The sequence below is a fragment of the Vulpes lagopus genome, chromosome 15, assembly GCF_018345385.1.
Source record: "Vulpes lagopus strain Blue_001 chromosome 15, ASM1834538v1, whole genome shotgun sequence".
In the NCBI taxonomy this organism is placed as follows: Eukaryota; Metazoa; Chordata; class Mammalia; order Carnivora; family Canidae; genus Vulpes; species Vulpes lagopus.
Window position 1 is genome coordinate 10,120,199 of NC_054838.1, and position 19,841 is coordinate 10,140,039.

General features: G+C 36.2%; 1 protein-coding gene across 5 annotated transcripts in view; it reads left to right on the forward strand.

Annotated features, from left to right (window-relative positions):
* Positions 1–19,841, forward strand: part of PIK3C2A (phosphatidylinositol-4-phosphate 3-kinase catalytic subunit type 2 alpha) — a 115,500-nt gene that overhangs the window by 54,381 nt on the left and 41,278 nt on the right. For all 5 annotated transcript variants that reach the window (XM_041729966.1, XM_041729963.1, XM_041729967.1 and 2 more), the window contains exons 4-12: positions 6,192–6,349; positions 8,244–8,364; positions 9,069–9,180; positions 11,848–11,927; positions 12,058–12,121; positions 15,364–15,507; positions 16,974–17,022; positions 17,121–17,331; positions 19,260–19,382. In XM_041729966.1, the coding sequence (XP_041585900.1) occupies positions 6,192–6,349; positions 8,244–8,364; positions 9,069–9,180; positions 11,848–11,927; positions 12,058–12,121; positions 15,364–15,507; positions 16,974–17,022; positions 17,121–17,331; positions 19,260–19,382 (1,062 nt within the window). The remainder of the gene's footprint in view (positions 1–6,191; positions 6,350–8,243; positions 8,365–9,068; positions 9,181–11,847; positions 11,928–12,057; positions 12,122–15,363; positions 15,508–16,973; positions 17,023–17,120; positions 17,332–19,259; positions 19,383–19,841) is intronic.

A 19,841-nucleotide genomic window follows, 5' to 3' on the forward strand; every position in this document is an offset into this window, starting at 1 on the left:
TAAACCGCTGAGCCACCCGGGCTGCCCTCTTTGTTACCTTTTAGCCAGCATTTCTTTTCTTCAGAATGCCTTAGGGGAGAAAAAGGAGAAAAATGTCAGTAGATCACTTTTCTTTCCTGCAAAGGTTACTCTTAATTGTTTTTTTTTTTTAAGATTTTATTTATTTATTTATTTGTACATGACAGATACAAAGGGGGGGAGGGGGCAGAGACACAGGCAGAGGGAGAAGCAGACTCCATGCAGGGAGCCCGACGTGGGACTCGATCCTAAGTCTCCAGGATCACTTCCTGGGCTGAAGGTGGGCCAAACCGCTGAGCCACCCGGGCTGCCCTTAACTGGATTTTTAAGATCTGTATTTCAGTAGTCATTTAAGATAGAAGAGACATTTAGATGTTTTAGTATGCAAATTACATGTATTAGAAATTACTGATGCCTTTATGTCATTATACCATATGTGTGTGTGGGAAATAATTTGCCATGTGTTTATCTAGTTCCTTCAGTTTTCTCTCTAAACAAGCCCTGTATGCTTTCTCTTAGACTGTGTTGAGTGACTATTGCATTTAAGCTTTGCAAGTTGAGAAATTAAGCTAAGATCTACCTTTTCTCCCCCATTTGAGTCGTAGAGTTATTTATACGGATTCTGCCACTAAGCTAAAATGATTATTTTTAGTTATGTACATTTGTGCATGCACACATACACACAAAATAGTTTATGTAATCTGAAACCCCAGATGAACTAAAGAGAGAAATGACTTTTTATAATTTTATTTCCGTTAGTAGAGGGTGACTGCAACAAATATTTCAGAGAAGTAAAAAGCAGAGCTGTTTTTGAAGCTATATATATATTTTTTTTTTTTTTTGAAGCCATATTTTAGACTCCTCTCCTTTCTCTGTGACTTTGGAGATTGGGGTCAGGAGATGTCCCTTGAAGAAATTAATGGCTCTGTTTTTTCCAGTATGTTCATTTCTGCACTGGAATTTTTTTTTTTTAAGATTTTATTTATTTATTCATGAGAGACACAGAGACAGAAGCACGCTTCCCGGGGGAGCCCAATGCGGGACTCGATCCCAGGACCCTGGGATCATGCCATGCGCTGAAGGCAGATGCTCAACCACTGAGCCACCCAGGCATCCCTCTGCACTGGAATTTTTAAACAAGTATTTATACTCTTAGATAGCCAACTCTTTACTTTTTGAAATCTCCTGAGGTGATTCATTTAATCATTTTAACTCAGCTTTGAAAGATTTGCCAGGATATTTGTTTACAATTAAAATTACTTGTATAACAGACTGATATATTGCTGATTCTAAGCCTTTTTTGTTTGTGAAATTAGGGAGTTGGACTAGGGATATCAAGAGTCTCTTTTAGTTTAAAGGACTATAATGCTGTGATTCAGGACATTTCATTATGACTGCATTTTTCAGGTTTTTAATTCTTATTTTCTTTCCTTTCCCACTTACCATAATTGACAAAGCTTGCTCTATCTGCTAGTTAATATAGTTCCAGAGAAAGTTCTTAGAAGAATATTAGTTGCCAACATTTTTGCTGGTTTCTTAGGAGGATAGGATGACAAACTATACTTTACCCTAGCTGTTCTAAATAGCCTTCTAGTTTCTTTTTTTCCTATATAGTTCAGTTCTACTGTTTATATGCTACAATAGTGTCATTTTTTTAAAGATTTTATTTTTTTATTCATGAGAGACACAGAGAGAGAGGCAAAGACATAGGTAGAGGGAGAAGCAGGCTCCATGTAGGAAGCCTGATGTGGGACTGGATCCCTGAGCCAAAGGGAGTCAACTGCTGAGCCACCCAGGCGTCCCTACAGTAGTGTCTTGATCCCTAGGACTCTATGTAAGTTTTCAAGGATTTCACCTCTGCATTTAGTTAATTTTGTTCTAAACAATACTGATTTTACTTCTCTAATTTTTATTTTTACCTTTTAAAACTCTCATTTTTGTCTCTTTTCCTGTCCTTCTGACTCTATCTGTACCTTACTTTAACTATATTGAACACACAGGAGGAAAACCAACTGTGAAGGATTTAAATTTCCTGAACTGTAGAGTCACATTAAACAAGCAAACAAAGGGACGTCTGATTGGGTCAGGCATTGACTCTTGATTTGGCATTAGGTAATGATCTGATGGGTTTTGGGATTGAGCCCTGCCTAAGGCTATGTGCTCAGCTGGGAGTCTGCTTGGGATTCTCTCTTCTGCCCCTCCCTTACTCATGTAGTTCTCTAAATAAATAAATAAATAAATAAATAAATAAATCTGAAAAAGAAAAAAAAACAAGCAAACAAAGGCTTTTTTTGTGATGACAGGAAAGTGGAAATTTTAGAGAAAATGAATTAGAGTTCAAAAAAAATCTTTATAGGTAATTACTTAAGAACATCAAGCTCCGGGATCCCTGGGTGTTGCAGCGGTTTAGCGCCTGCCTTTGGCCCAGGGCGCGATCCTGGAGACCCAGGATCGAATCCCACATTGGGCTCCCAGTGCATGGAGCCTGCTTCTCCCTCTGCCTCTGTCTCTGCCTCTCTCTCTCTCTCTCTCTCTGTGTGTGACTATCATAAATAAAAAAAAAAAAAAAAACAAAAAAAACATCAAGCTCCATTGTATAACTTGGAGTGTCCATAAAAATACCTCATATGGTCTGTTATATTTAAAATAAATAATTTAGCAGTTTTCAATTTAGTAACTTAATTTACTTTTATATGTTTAAAAGTTTAGTTATGAACAAAACAAAAAAAACCTTTAAAGAATCTATTACTATCTTAGTTTTTCCCCAATTTTGATAAAGTAAACAAAACCATAAGAATAAAGAGATGTCAGTTTTATAGAAACAAATTACTGGATGTTTTTTTCCTGGATTATCATCTGTTCTGTCAAGCAGAGATAGAACTCATTTAAAAAAATTTTTTTTGATAAAACATACAAAATGTGAAATTTACTATTTTAACCAGTTTTACATATACAATCTGTGATACTAAGTACATTCACATTGCTGTATAAAAAAAAGGGACTCATTTTCTTAAAGTTTTAATTTAAATTCCAGTTAGTTAACCTACAGTATAATATTAGTTGCAGGTGTAGAATATAGTGATTCAGTACTTCCATAAATACCTAGTAAGAAGACTCACTTTAAGGAAAGGAAATGAAGGATTCCCCACCTCCCCCAAGTCAAGTTCATTGAATACAACTTTTATCACTGGCAATGTTGTCTAATAAATTCCTGTTTTCTGAGCTATTAGGAATTTGATTGTCCTTTCATCATTCTTTTTTTGTTTTGTTTTAAAGATTTTATCTATCTTAGAGAGAGACAAAGAGCATGAGCAGGGAGGAAGGGGAGAAGCAGAGGGAGAAGCAGACTCCACAGTAACCCCAGGATTATAACCTGAGCTGAAGGCAGATGCTTAACTGACTGAACCACCCAGGCGTGCCTCCTTTCATCATGCTTAAGGATTTCTGAAACTCGAAGCCTTGCTTGGTTATAGACAAAATTCTGTACTATTTCATGTATTAGTTAATACATGATTTTCTGTGAGCATCTATTTTAGAATACCTAGTAAATAAGTGAGAAGCAAGAATCTTAGGCAAAGTCTTATGAAGGTCTTGGCATTATATTGTGGAGGGGTAAGCTTGACAACAGTCAAATATCTGAAGATATAATGGTGCATTTCTAATATCGATAGAAGTTTAATAATTGTACTAGTTTTTAAAAATTACCTTTTTTTTTTTTTTTAAGATTTTATTTATTTATTTGAGAGAGGGACAGGGGAAGAGAGGCAGAGACATAGGCAGAGGGAGAAGCAGGCTCCATGCAGGGAACCCGATGCAGATCTCAATCCCAGGACTCCAGGATCTTGCCCTGAGCCAAAGGCAGAGGCCCAACCGCTGAGCCACCCAGGTGTCCCTTTCATTTCTTCTTTTTAATATTGGATCTTTTGTGGTACTTAAGACCACAGTACAGAACTCAGGTTTTTTAATTCATTTATTCATTTATTTGACAAGATGCTTATAACACCTCTGTTACTAGGCACTTACTCTGAAGGCTTTGTAGAGTTAGTTCACATAATTCTTACAACAACCCTATGAAGTTAGTAGTGGTAGTATCCTCAATTTATAGAAGAGGAAGCTGGAAGCAACAAGGAGATTCAATAACTTGCCTATAGTCACAAGGCTAGTAAGTAGTAAAATTAGGATTTAAACTTAGGTTATCTCTTTGTGCACAGTTATATTTGCTGCCTCTCCTGAACAACAACCTCCCCCCCTTTCTTTCTTTCGTTCTTTCTTTCTCTCTTTCTCTTTCTTTTCTTTCTTTCTTTCTTTCTTTCTTTCTTTCTTTCTTTCTTTCTTTCTTTTTTTCTTTCTTTCTTTCTTTTTCTTTCTCTCTTTCTCTCTTTCTTTCAATATTTTGTTTATTTTAGAAAGAGAGCACAAGCAAGCAGGGAGAAGGGTAGAAGGGGAGGCAGAGGAAGAGGGGCAGAATCTCAAGCAGACTCCATGCTGAATGTGGAGTCAGTCAGTTAGGGGGCTCAGTCTTAGGACCCTGAGATCAGGACCTGAGCCAAAACCAAGAATCAGACACTTAAGCAACTGAGCCCCCCAGGGAGCCCTTCTCCCGAATCTTTTCTTTTTGTCAATTCAAACTATTTTATTGTATTCCTATGACTTGATGATTTTAATCTCTATAGAAGCAAATACACAGTACTTAAAGTGTTCATTCCATTCATATTCCATTCATATTCCTATGAAAATCAGACAGGTGGATTGCGTCTTGTTTTCTAACCTCCAGAAAAACTCAGTTAAAGGAAGGCTACAAGTTGAAGGCATCAGATTTTCCTTTGTCGTCGTCTTTTTTTTTTTTTTTTAAGATTTTATTTATTTATTCATGAGAGAGAAAGAGGGAGGCAGAAACATGGGTAGAGCAAGAAGCAGGCTCCATGCAGGGAGCCCGATGCAGGACTCTATCTCAGGACCCCAGGATCACGACCTGAGCCAAAGGCAGATGCTCAACCACTGAGCCACCCAGGCGCCCTCCCTTTGTCTTCTGGTAACAAAAGTGCTGTCTGAAGAAGAGCCATATATACTGTACTCATGTATTTCAGTTTAAACTATGTTATTCAGACTGCCCGGTGGCTTAATAGGTTGAGCATCTACCTTCAGCTTGGGTCATGATCCTGGAGTCCTGTGTCAGGCTCCCTGCTCAGTGGGGAGCCTACTTCTCCATCTCTCTGCCCCTCCCCCTACTAAAGTTTGCTCTTTCGCTCGCACTGTCTCTCTCTCTCTCTCTCAAATACATAAATTTAAAAATAAATAAACTATGTTGTTCTGGGGATCCCTGGGTAGCTCAGCGGTTTTAGTGCCCGTCTTCGGCCCAGGGCATGATCCTGGAGACCCAGGATTGAGTCCCACGTCGGGCTCCCTGCATGGAGCCTGCTTCTCCCTCTGCCTATATCTCTGCCCCCTGCCCCCCTCCTCTCTCTCTGTCTCTCATGAATGAATAAATAAAATCTTAAAAAAAAAAAAAAAAAACTATGTTGTTCCTGTGAGTACCTTCACAAGGAATTCTTGTCATTCCCTAAGCTTTAGAATCACTGAGAGAATAAAGGCCATAGCACTGTAAAAATTGATAATGGTTCTTTTAAATTGTTGTCTAACAACCCTCCCCCCTAAATATAGGAAAAAGGCTCTAAGAAAAAGATTTTTATTTTTTAATTTTTTATATTTATTTGAAATCAATTTGCCAACATGTAGCATAATACTCAGGAGAAAAAGGTCTTTAAAAGACAACAAACTTTTTAGCCCTCTGGCAATTGCGGGTTACTTTCCCTGTATTCTCAGTGGATTTATTAAAAGTGTACATTTTGTATAATTATGTTGTATAGCAAAAAAAATCTGATGCAGAAAACCTCATTTAATGCCATGTATTCAGTGTGTGCCTGGCTAATGTTGATAATGTTACCAAAGATATCCTGGCAATACTTAATCTCTTTTCTTGGATTCCTTTTATCTAAGAGGCAAATGCTGGTGTTTGGAGTTTAACTGGGCTCCATTCATTATGGTTCTCATGAGCTGCTCTAGAATTGAACAAAGACACAGAATTGAATGGCTGTAAGCATGCAAAGCTTTGTTTAGGGCTCTCAGATGCAGCTTTTAAAACAAAAATTTGATTTCTTCTTTCTTGTGAACAGATTGAAGACCAAGTTTCCATATACCAATCACTGCACAAATCCAGGCTATTTGTTAAGTCCAGTTACAGTACAAAGAAACATATGTGGAGAACATGCTAGCGTGAAGGTCTCCATTGAAATTGAAGGATTTCAACTACCAGTTACTTTTACATGTGATGGTAGGTTTATAGTCCCCCAACCATCTTGTTTTGCTCTGATTAGGGAGAAATGCTTCATATGTTAATTTTAATCCTTCTTGACCCTGTTATCATTAGATATCCTTTAAAAAATTTTTTCTCTGTGTGTAGTAAAATACTTAACATTCATTAGTTATCCTTTTCAAAAAATCGGCATTCATTTGGATAAATTTCTGGTTAGGACTAGTGCGAAAACAGTTTACATTTATTACTACATATTTCTTTGAAAATGCTGAGTAATTTTGGTTAATTGGTGGCTCTTGGCCAAGGTCCCAAAGCATGAGATTGAAAGGCTAATTATAATCCAATTCTATTTTTTTTATTCTTCTTTTCATTTTATGGCAAGAAGAATGCTTATTTATAAAGAGCTGTCAGTGAAATTGAAATTGAAGGTATCTTGCTAATAAGCTCCTCTAAAGAGAAGATAATTCTCCGTTGGTTCTAACTCTGTCTTCCAAATTTGATGCGGATATCCTTTCTAGAAATGTATCTTAATGTCTACAGGAAATTTTTTGTCATAGTTCATTGATTCTCTTAATGTATATTGTTTTAATAGGATTCCAAAAGTAGAATAAGAGCCTATATTTCTATAATAGTTTGACCTAAAAATGATGCCCTTTTTTTTCCATAATGGTTTTAACTAGGAATATGTCTAGTATTTGGATACTTTTCTTTGTTTGCACTTTTCAGTGCTCTTTGAAAAAATATAAATCTGAAACAAAACTGTTAGCCAACTATAACAATCATTCTTTTAGTTTCTAAAGGAAGAATTGTTCTTTATTCTTATGAAACATACTTTAAATGTTTATCTGGGGAATTATTTAAAACCCACACACTTTAAGAATTAATATTAAAACTGAAGGACAGAAAGGTCAGTAGGCTCCTTGATAAAAATAGTAAGCATCGATATGTGGCAAATGTTTTAATTTGTATCAAATTTTGACTTAATATATCAAGATATGATTACTTTTTGAGAAAATACCTCAAATGCTTATCCTTTGGTTCTTCATAAATGTGCACATTTATAATATACATCTCTGTTAAGAAACTTAACCATTTTATGGTAGATATGTGTCCAAATGATGAATGTTACCATATATTTGACTATTCAGAAATTTACCCATTGCATTAGATATTTTATTGCCTTTTCTACCAAGCTGTTGATTTTTGTGAAGTCTGAACTGAATAATTGTCTTCTGAATTGAACATTGGAGCTCTTAGAAGTAGATTACTTTAAAAGTTTATTTTAATTTTTAATCTGTTATAATCTTAGTATCTAGCTGTTTTCAAGAACAGTAATTGAACAATACTTCTTACTTGTTATATTTTTATTCATCATTGGAAAATATTTACCGGGAACATGTCAAACATTTAAAATGATGATACATATTTTTTTCCTTATGATTTAAGTCATTGTTAGACACTGCTACATATCATCCTTTTTGGAGAAGTCTGTAATAGGGAAGTGACTTTCTTGGGTTACATCTGCCCTATCTAAGATAGTAACCCTTAGCCCCATGTGGCTATTGAATACTTGAAGTGTGGCTAATATAGAATGAGATGTGCTATAGGTGTAAAATACATTGTGGATTTCAAAGACCCAATTTGAAAAGAAATAAGATGTCTCATTTGTAATTTTAAAATGCTGGTTATATGTTACAATGATATTCTGGATTTGTTAGGATAAATAAAACATGTTGAAATTAGCTTCACCTGTTTCTTTTTACTTTTTTCAATCTGACTAGTAGAAAATCATAAATTTTGTATATGACCTACATTATATTTCTATTGTATAGTGCTTTCTTAGATGATAAGAATTACATTTTCAACTATATAGAGTGAAATGAGCAAAATTAAAATGATGTCTCTTTTACAGTGAGTTCTACTGTAGAAATCATTATAATGCAAGCCCTTTGCTGGGTACATGATGACTTGAATCAAGTAGATGTTGGCAGCTATGTACTGAAAGTTTGTGGACAAGAGGAAGTGCTGCAAAAGTAAGTATTCATTTAGCTATTGGGCAATATCTTTGGAAATTTCATTTTTAAGGGGTTAAATTGGAAAAATCTCAAGTTAAGTTTGTAATCCTAAGAATACCTTCCTACTTAATTGATTCATTGGATCAATAAGCTTATATTGAGATATACTCTGTCTTAAGACATGTCTAAGACAGTGGAGGTTTTCAGAGTTAAGCTTGCCCGTAAGCGTATAGTCTTAAATGGGAAAATGGTGGGTAATTGGTTGATAAGTGAATTTAATGGATTTTTCTTTCTGCTAAGAGTCAATAGTCACATCATTATAGACTCCATTTTCCTTTTGTAGCGTGCAGTATTTTCACACAGTGGTCAGCTGTGACTTCCTTTTAATTGTCTGAAATAATCATTATAATGAATTTTTTTCTGAACCAGGTAATTTTTGTCTAGCTTTTAGTCTAGTTATTTTATAGATTTTTGTTACTTTAGGCTACTTTAAATGCCCTGTCCTTCTTTTTCTTTTTCTTTTTTCATCTTCATCTTCTTTGCTGTGACTCTTCTCACATAGAATATATTCTTTTATTTAAATGCCCCACTTGGTTAAAAAACCATCTCTACATTTTACCATTCTCTTCATTTTTGAAGCAGATACAAGTTACATTTTACTCTTACCTCTATAATTTCTTGTTTGAGAATAACACTGATTGATAATTAATATATTTTAATAGTAATCATTGCCTTGGAAGTCATGAACATATTCAAAACTGCCGAAAATGGGACACGGAGATTAAACTACAACTTTTGACCTTCAGTGCAATGTGCCAAAATTTGGCCCGAACAGTAAGTATGTACCTTATAACTGAATTGCATCTAGTTGAATCTGAGTAATTCTGCTAATTAGCCAATTTGCATTTGGTACATTCTCCAAGATTTCTGGGTTGGACTGGTGAATGGATTAATGATTAGAATGAACTAATGCTATTCACAAGGGTTTTCAGCAGATGGGAGGAGCTTTTCAATCATGGAATCTTAGGTAGCATACTCCTCAGAGCTGGAAGCATATTTGAAAATCAAAGTGGAGGAAATAAAAATTTGATTTGTAATGGTTTTGCACAAGAATGAAAATATTACAGTCAGTCAAAGAGAAATGAAGGAGGAAAGACCTTGAATAATAAGTATGGTTTGGGGGGAAAAAAGATCCATACTGACTTTTTACATCAAACTGAGAAAAATACATTATTCTGCACCAAATGTATTTTTTTATTCATTAGAAGCACAGAGAGAGAGAGAGAGAGGCAGAGACACACAGGCAGAGGGAGAAAAGCAGGCTCCATGCAGGGAGCCCATTGTGGGACTCGATCTCAGGACTCCAGGATCACACCCTGGGCCAAAGGCAGGCGCTCAACCACTGGGCCACCCAGGCATCCCAAATTTTAATCTTTAAAGAAAATTATTCTTTATTTGATAGAACTTTGGATGGAAAAGTCATTTCTTTCTCTTTATTTTTTTAGGTTTTGCTCTTAGGTTTCATAGAATTTATTTCACTTGGGTGAAAACTATTTCACAAAATTCAGTACATTTTAGCAATCAGTAGTAACTTCTCTTTTCAGTTTCTTAGGAAATGATGTTTTCGAGTATATTTGCATAGTAAAGACTTACAGTAGAAGAGACCGGTACCTTGTTTTTTGAGGGTAAGGTTGGGGGAAATTTGATTATCATTAGAAAAATAATGCAGGGATCCCTGGGTGGCGCAGCGGTTTGGCGCCTGCCTTTGGCCCAGGGCGCGATCCTGGAGACCCGGGATCGAATCCCACATCGGGCTCCAGGCTCCTGGTGCATGGAGCCTGTTTCTCCCTCTGCCTATGTCTCTGCCTCTCTCTCTCTCTCTGTGACTATCATAAATAAATTTAAAAAAATTAAAAAAAAAAAGAAAAATAATGCAGACATTGAGATGATCTCTTTGCTATCTGATCCAATCCCACCTTCATTTTTTTTAAAGATTTTTTATTTATATATTTGAGAGTGAGGGGGAGGGAGAACACAAGTGGGCAGAGTGGCAGAGAGAGAGGGAGAAGCAGGTTCCCTGCTGAGTAAGGAGCCCAATGTGGGGCTCAATCCTGGGACCCTGGGATCATGATCTGAGCTGAAGGCAGATGCCACCCAGGTGCCTCCCACCTTCATTTTCATATGGTTATCAGCCATCTTTAAAAGTGTTTTGTGGGCAGCCCAGGTGGCTCAGCGGTTTAGCGCCACCTTCAGCCCTGGGTGTGATCCTCCCTGCATGGAGCCTGCTTCTCCCTCTGCCTCTGTCTCTGCTCCCCCCCTCTCTCCATGTTTCTCATGAATAAATAAATAAAGTCTTTAAAAAAAATAGTGTTTTGTTTTGGGGTGCCTGATGTCTCAGTCAAGCATCTGTGTCTGGCTTAGTCATGATCTTGGGAGTCCTGGGATCGAGCCCTGAGTTGTCTCCCTGCTTAGCAGGGAGTCTGCTTCTCCCTCTCCCTCTGCCTCTCTCCTCGTTTGTGCTTGCTCTCTCTCTCTCTTTCTTGCTCATTCTCTCTCAAATAAATAAACAAAATCTTAAAATATAAAAAGTTGTTTTGTATTTTAAAGTTCTCTATTCTTTCCTTATAGAACAGAAATAACTACACTTAAAAACATTTATGTTTTGGGGAGCCTGGGTGGCTCAGTTGGTTAAGTGTCTGCCTTTGGCTCAGATCATGATCCCAAAATCCTGGGATCAAGCTCTATGTCAGGTTCCCTGCTCAGTGGGGAGCCTGCTTCTCCCTCTCCCTTTTACCCTCTCCCTGCTCAGTCTCTCTCTCTGACTCACTTTCTCTCTCAAATAAAAAAATAAAATATCTTAAAAAGGGAAAAAAAGCATTATTTTTTTATTTATAAAACAAAATTTTCAGAATACTGATTTACTTTTTTCTTGACTCAGTTATAAATAGTATTTAATTCCAATAATATATTAGCCTCTATTATGAAAATCACTTTAGTTTCAAGAATTTATCATACAGTTAACTTGTATGAAAGACCAAAAAGTGGGGGCACCTGGGTGGCTCAGTTGGTCATCTGCCTTCAGCTCAGGTCATGATCCTAGGGTCCTGGGATCAAGCCCCGAGTCAGGCTTTCTGCTTGGCAGGGAGCTTGCTTCTCCCTCTCCCTCTGCCTGCCGCTCCCATCTGCTTTGCTCACTCCCTCTCTCATTCTCTGTCAAATAAACACATTTTTTAAGATTTTAAAAAATTTATTCATGAGAGACCCAGAGGGAGAGAGATATAGGCAGAGGGAGAAGGAGACTCCCTGTGGGGAGCTTGACGAGGGACTTTATCCCAGGACCCCAGGATCGTGACCTGAGCCAAAGGCAGATGCTCAACCACTGAGCCACCCAGGTACCCCAATAAATGAAATCTTAAAAAAAAAAAAAAAAAAAAAGACTGACCAAAGAATGGATTTTTTTTGGTAAACGTGTGTATATATATATATATATATATTTTTTAGGCAGAAGATGATAAAACACCTGTGGATTTAAACAAACACCTGCATCAAATGGAAAAACCTTATAAAGAAGTCATAACAAGGTGTGGCATCTAAAGTATTAATTCCAGGTTTTCAAACTTTGCTTTTGGATGTGAATACCTTTATTTTGGTGAACAAAACAGTCATTTTTGTGTAGTATCCTTCAGTCACAGTAACTGCTCTTTATTTCAGATACCCTGTTGAAGAACTTTTAGATTCTTATCACAACCAAGTGGAACTGGCTCTTCAAATTGAAGTAAGTCTTAATTCACATTTTTGCATGATGACTTAAGGCTTCTTGTCTTGTTCTATCTTAAATATTAGTGTGGTGTTGGATGAAATATTTTAGGACAATTTAAACTATATTCTTTTTTTTTAACTATATTCTTGATGTTGATGTTTGATGACTTGTTTTCTGACCCATCTTGTTAACAGAAATTCTCAATATTCCATGAATCAGCGCTTCACCTCACTTCTGCTTTATTAGTAAGAGGAGCCTTCAGTTCAGTTAAAAAAGCATTAATTGAATGTTAATGATATGCTAGATGCTGGAGTTATGAAATGAATGACCTAGTGCCCACCTACAAGAAACTAAAAACTAGTGCTGGATTTAAACAAAATTTCGATATAATGTATAGTAAATGTAGTCTAGTGGTATGCATTGAGTTCTTTGGGAGATCAAAGAAGAGCACCTCTTCCAACTTTGGAGTTCATGGAAACCTCTAAGAAGGGAGGTTGCCTGAGCAAAGTCAACAGTATGGGTTAGCTAAAAGATAGTTGGGAAGGGTATGTGGGGAAAAGTACACAGGTGTGATACATATATGGAAATATATGTACTACTGTAATAGAGTACAGAGTATGATCGGAAGGTTGAAAAAGGTCACTAGAGATACCCGGACATAAGTTACCACCTTTTCTTTCTTTTTTTTTTTTTTTTTTTAAAGATTTTATTTATTTATTCATAGAGACAGAGAGAGAGGCAGAGACACAGGCAGAGGGAGAACAGGCATCATACAGAGAGCCTGACGCGGGACTCTATCCAGGGTCTCCAGGATCACGCCCTGAGCCGCAGGCAGCGCTAAATCACTGCGCCACCAGGGCTGCTCAAGTTACCACCTTTTAATCCGTGTTAAATTTTACCCTGTCCTCCAGATTAGAGGACCAACCAAGAATGAGTAAAAGTAAAGTTAGCATGCAGATTTCTGCTGAAACTGGGGAATGTTGAATCTGTATAGTTTTGAGATTTTCTTTAAAGGTATTTAGCTACCTGGTAGAAGAGAGAACAGAAGTCTGTGAGCTCAAAAATTTAATTTTAGTCAGAATGAATGTGTGAGAGTAAAGGAGATTGTGACCACAGTATGATATTGTAGTTAAGATTCTGATAGGTTATAGTTTTGCAGTTGAAGATGCTTCGAACTTTCCACATGAACATTTATATAACTGAGGCTTATTATAAGATATAGGGTAGAAAGTCAAGTGAATATCCAGAATAAAAATATGGCATACAGTGGGGGAAATGACCACATGTCAATTGCAAGGCAGATCGGGCCATCAGAGGCCAAGTTAGAAGACAGAAAATATAGTAGTTATTTGGAGAGGGAAATTTAAAGAATCATTAATTAGTAAAAGGTAGTTAATTATTATAAAGTATAAAAGAGGATTCTAAAACAAGGTTTGACATTATGGCTTGTGTGCTAAATCTTAAATCTGGCCTATTGCCTAATAGTTTTATTGGAACACTGCCAAACTCATTTATTCATCTGTTTTCTGTATCTGTTTTCACACCATAATAGTGGAGCTAAATTGTGACAGAGACTGTATGGTCCACAAAGCCTAACACATGTACTTTCTGGCCTTTAAAAAGTTTGCCAGTCATGCTCTAAGGGATCCAGAGGTAATAAGTGTAAAAAAGCAGCTGTCAACTCTAGGTTGAGGAATAATATATAGAAAGAATTCTAAGGACTTAAGATAGAACCTCCTGTCCAACCTTAGGCTGAAATCCAGCCTCTTCTAAGAGGGTTTGGCTATCACAGGAACACATAGGTAGCTTACAGCGAAGAAACTTGGTAGAAATGTCAGATTGGGAGACCATGCCCTGGGGATATAAGTCAACTGCTCAACTGCTTTTTGAGGACCACTGGGATGCCTTGCTGAAGTAAAAAATGGAGGACTAGAACGCTGCGGAAGGGTCTTCATTCTGCTGTTGTGTGAGTGTCCCTTTAGTGCCCTCTGTTGACAAAACTTAACATTGTATTGGCTGGCAAAGAAGAAATGTTTATAGGTCCATCTTCAGTATCACAGAGTAGGGCAAAGAAGTGTAGTTTTGGAGCTGATAGACAAGAAATTGATAACTAGCACATAAATGATGGGGAATAGTATAGGAGAATGACTCGAGCCTCAAAATTGGAAAATTTTTTGCATGAAGGTGTAGGAGTAAAAGCAGAGATAGGAGTTATGTAAGCAGAAATGGGGAGCTGGAAAACAGACTCTCAGGCCCTGAAGACTGGAGGGTCCTGGGGTGTTTGAGAAGATGAGATGGTTTCATTTAAGCATGAAGGTAGAAAGACCATTTAGTTTATGGTTGCCAGGCCTCAAGGGTGGAAAATTTTAAATTTTTAAGGGATGGTACAGTACTAAGTTTCAGCCCATTCTAACGGTAGTTGGCATGTAAGTCTGGCGTAAATGTTTGATGAGTTAATTCATTATGTAAGAATGTTTCTTAATGAGATATGTACTTTAAAATGATGTTGGAGAGGGAGTTTTAAATAATTCTATCAGGTAAATGATTTTATAATCATTTGTGCATGTATACTTGTGAATCATGATGGAATCAACTGTGGTTGAATACTATGGAGGGATTGTCCTCAAGGAAGTTTTTTCATCAGACAAAACTTAAAAAGTGATGGTCATACAGATGTAAATGATGCTTAAAAGTTGACTCAGATCTCATAACTATTGCCCAATGGTGTTAATATGTGGCCAACCTCTGAAGAACTTGGTTTTGGATACCAGATTTTTGGCAGGCAGGATTGGTATTTTTAATGTGGAGCTTAATCCCAAATAAGAATAAAAAATAACTCCAGTTTTTTAAATGACTTAGTAATTTGTTAATAGTTTATTAGTTATTTTAATATGAAATTAATGGCATTTGTATATGAATAATTTTGTCTCAAGCAAAGTGAAAATCAGACCCAATTTTTCCTATTCAAAATAAACTAGAGCAAAGGATATCTGTTCTTTTATTTATTAATTTTTTTAAAGGTTTTATTTATTTATTCATGAGAGACACAGAGAGAGAGAAAGAGAGACAGAGACACAGGCAGAGAGTGGGATCATACCCTGAGCCGAAGGCAGGCGCTAAACTGCTGAGTCACCCGGGGATCCCCAAGGATATCTGTTCTTAAGCAAATCTAAAATGTCTAAGTTTCTGACTTCATCTCTGAAACAGATCCTTTAGATTCTTCATACCTATGTTTGTTTTACTTTTTATTTTTAAAGAACCAGCACCGAGCAGTTGATCAAGTGATTAAAGCTGTAAGAAAAATCTGTAGCGCTTTAGATGGCGTAGAGACTCTTGCCATTACAGAATCCATAAAGAAGCTAAAGAGAGCAGTTAATCTGCCGAGGAGTAACAGTGCTGATGTGAGTATTTTTTTAGTAGTTAGCATCTTATTAAATATAAATATGTATTTAGGTGAGTATCTTATCACTTAAGCTGGGAGATTTTTGCTTCTTCTCAACAGTGTTATAATTTTAACCTTGGCTATCACTTTTGAGTTGATTTGATAACTTACTTGGTAAGGTTGGGAATTTTTTTTTTTTAAGATTTTATTTATTTATTCATGAGAGACTCAGAGAGAAGCAGAGACATAGGCAGAGGGAGAAGTAGGCTCCTCACAGGAAGCCTGATGTGGGACTCAGTCCCCAGACCGGGATCACACCCTGAGCCAAAGGCAGAAGCTCAACCACTAAGCCACCCAGCATCCCTAAAGTTGGGAATTCTTAAGAGGGGCTGCCTTGGAAAAGCTTCATGAGAGTTGATATTGAAAACATGGATGTCAAACTTTTATGTGTGGAAGAGGAATTGTGGCATAAACAAGTTGGTTGGAGGGTTCAGGGTGGATACCGAGCTTCAGAACCTGGGTGGTAGTAGTTACCATTTGTCCTTCTGATGGACATCTCCATGATTGCCCAGAGGGGAAGCTCTACTTTGGTGATACCTCTTCCTATTGAAAATAATTCAGAAGCCTCATCATAGTGACTTATTACCTCAGGAACAATCAAGTGACTTATTACCTCAGAAACAATCAAGTTGGGAGTCCTTTCTTGATCTCATACTGTTGCTTTTAGTGAAAGCTCTCCCTGTATTTCCATGGGGATTTTTGTTTTTGTTTGTTTGTTTTAAAGATTTTATTCATGAGAGACACAGAAAGAGAGAGAGAGGCACAGACACAGGCAGAGGGAGAAGCAGACTCCATGCAGGGAGCCCGATGTGGGACTCGATCCCGGGACTCCAGGATCACGCCTGGGCCAAAGGCAGACGCCAAACTGCCGAGCCACCCAGGGATCCCTCTTTCTTTCCTTTACTTACTTTACTTACTTATAGGCAGAGGAGGGACAGAGGCAGACAGGATTCCAGCAGACTGCACTGAGTGCAGAGCCCAACTTGGGGTTTGGTCTCACGACCCTAAGATCACAACATGAGCCAAAACCAAGAGTTGGATACTCAACCAGCTGTACCCCCCAGGCACTCCACATTAAGGATATTCTTTATTATACCAATAATAAAGCAACTAAATGGAATATAAAGTATCATAATAGTGTATTTTCAAATCTTAATTACTAGATTGATTTAATGAGGCAGATTTTGTTGAGTTTCTGTATTTTGCACTAATTTTCAGTTATTCTGATTTTCTTGATACTAAAAATCATGTGTTTATTTGGTTTGGGGTTTTCACTTTTTGCATTTTGTTTTTTGTTTTTTTTTTTTTGGATATATTCTGCAGAAACTTTCGGGAGGTTTCCTGATACAGCATTTAATTTAGTTTTTACCTTTAATTTCTATACATCATGGGGTTTTTCCGACTAATTTGTATGTATGTATGCAGGTGACTTCACTGTCTGGAGAAGAAGACATGAGTAAGAGTTCATCTAGGGGTAGGTCTTTAAGTTCTATAAGTTTTTAGCAATAAATGTTGGTTTTTCAGAGTTATATTAACAATTTCTTTAAAAAAAAACAATTTCTTTAAATCTAGGATCACTGAATTTGGAAAATACTGTTCAAGTAAGCCTGGACCAATTAACTGCAGCAATTTATGATCTTCTCAGACTCCATGCAAATTCTGGTAGGAGTTTTGCAAACTGTGCCCAAAGTAATAGGAACATCAAGGAAGCGTGGACGACAACAGAACAGCTCCAGTTTACAATTTTTGCTGCACATGGAATTTCAAGTAATTGGGTATCAAAGTAAGTAACTCTTTAAAACAAAACATACAACTTTACCCAGAAGTTGTTATAATCCTCTAAGATGCCAGCCAGCCACTGTTCTTTTAATATTTAAATGGGTAATACAAGAATCACCAGATACCTGTGGTTTTCATAAAAATTAGAGATACCTGAAGTTCCAATAAAAAATATCATTCCCACTATATGCAAAAAAAGGCAGGAAAATATATGTTTAAACCTAAAAAGGCAAATACTAATTAATAAATTAGTCAATTTATGACTACTGTTTTTTTAGCCTTTCCTTTAGAACCAGAGTAATTTGAAACAGTGTGATGGGAATAGGCTTTAAGCACATTTTTTTTCTTCAATAGCAGTTTATAGTTTAGTGATTGCTAGGCTTTGAAGTCTATAAAAATGTATTTCTTCTATTGAATTTTTAATATGGGGTTTTCCTTTTTGATTTTTTTTTTGCAAATGTCATAAGTTGCCAACTTACATTTACAAAATGACTAATGTAAACTGAAAAGTCTGAATTGAATATTTTTAATGAAACAGTTTCATAGTGAAGAGATACCAAACATAAATCCTGCTTAAATTGAGCAATTGAGCTTCATATATATATATATTTTTTTTTTTTTTTAAGATTTTATTTATTTATTCATGAGAGACCGAGAGAGGGGCAGAGACACAGGCAGAGGGAGAAGCAGGCTCTATGCAGGCACCCTGATGTGGGACTCAATCCCGGGACTTCAGGATCATGCCCTGAGGCGAAGGCGGACGCTTACCCACTGAGCCACCCAGGCATCCCGTTAAATTGAGCTTTAGATTAATGTAATATAATACATAATTACTTAAAAGTGTTATATTAACTCATTCAATAAATAATTACTAAGAACCATCTTTGGGCAATGTTCTTCATACTAGGGATTCAGCAGTAAACAAGGCAACAAAAAAATGTCTGCCCTCTTGGAACTTACCTTTAAAGGGGTACTACTGCTATGTGAAGGTATTTGATTCTTTTAAATGTCACAGGGTAATGCCTTCCATATCCTCCAAACAGATTCATACATACAAATTTGGAGATACTAATGAGGAGAACAAATACTCAGTAGAAGACACAGAAAACTGCAGTGATAATAAGGATGGAAAGAAAGTAAAATGCTGAAGAGGAACAAATAGACTGAGTTTGAGAAAAGTAGTCAAGAGTAGTCAAGTTGTTAGATAGAAGTGTTTTGTTAACACATGAGATTAGATTTGAAGTATATTTTGAATGATTAATAGATTGTATATATGAACAGAGTGTTTAATGTATAAGCCTAGCAGTAAGTGAGAATCTAGGAGAGTACAGTTTTATTGAGCCTAAGGTTCCTAGTCTGTAAGATTGCTTGATAGTATCTAAGCAGCTCTATACTTGCAGCTATTAGGGGCTAAATCATTGCTCTCTAATGAGACAACAACAGTGTGTATTCCGTGGATGGATGGAAGCCTTCTAATAGGTTAGAAAGACTGGTGCAGTGCAAGTCAGGCCCATGTACCATTAATATGCTTAACTGATTCTAGTTCAGTTACTTAGCAAAGCAAAATAGCACCTAGGGAAGGTAATGTTTGTACTTTTTCTTCTAAGAATTTGCCTAGAAATAAATAAATATTCAATGCCATTCAACTAAAATCTAAAGCTAGTAACTAACTGAGTATGAAACTGTGGTAGAGTGGTCCCTTAGACTGGCACCTAGGGATATACGTTTCCTTTTGTACTCCCTTTGCTATACTTTTTATTTATTTTTGTAGAATTTGCAATAGTTTGGTTTCAGATGTTTTCCAAAAATTCAAATGAATAGTGACCAAAAAATTTCAGATAATAGTCCCTTTTAGAGAACAGTGGCTAATGATATGTATTTGTATTAGTTAACAAATTCGTATTATCAAATTAAAAATCTTTCTTTTCTCAGTTACGAAAAATACTACTTGATATGTTCCCTGTCTCACAATGGAAAGGATCTTTTTAAACCTATTCAATCAAAGAAGGTTGGCACTTATAAGAATTTCTTCTATCTTATTAAATGGGATGAACTGTAAGTGAAAGTTTTGGCTTTTTATTTTTTCAGTTTGCCCTCTTTACTTTTTTCCATGTATGCATCCTAATTTTCATTTTTACCACAATTTCCATTTAAATCCATTAAATTCTTACATCTTAAGGTCTCTTCTAGATATTATTCTATAGAAGAGACAAATTCTCATTTAAAAATCTGAAATACTGTTCTGAAAAATTCTGTTGAATTACAGAAGTATTCCATTAATTGTTCTTAGACTTTTGTCAAGTTAAAACTAAATTTACATATAATTATACATATAAACCATAAAAATGTTTTCATAGTATTCCTTAGTTTAGTATTTATTCTGTAATACTATATATATGAAGCCTACTTGTTGGTTAACATTAAAAAATTAATTTAAATCCACGTACAAGATATTTTGCACTGTTAATGTTTTTAAAATTCTTAAGCAAGTAGGCAGTTGCAGAACTTTTCATT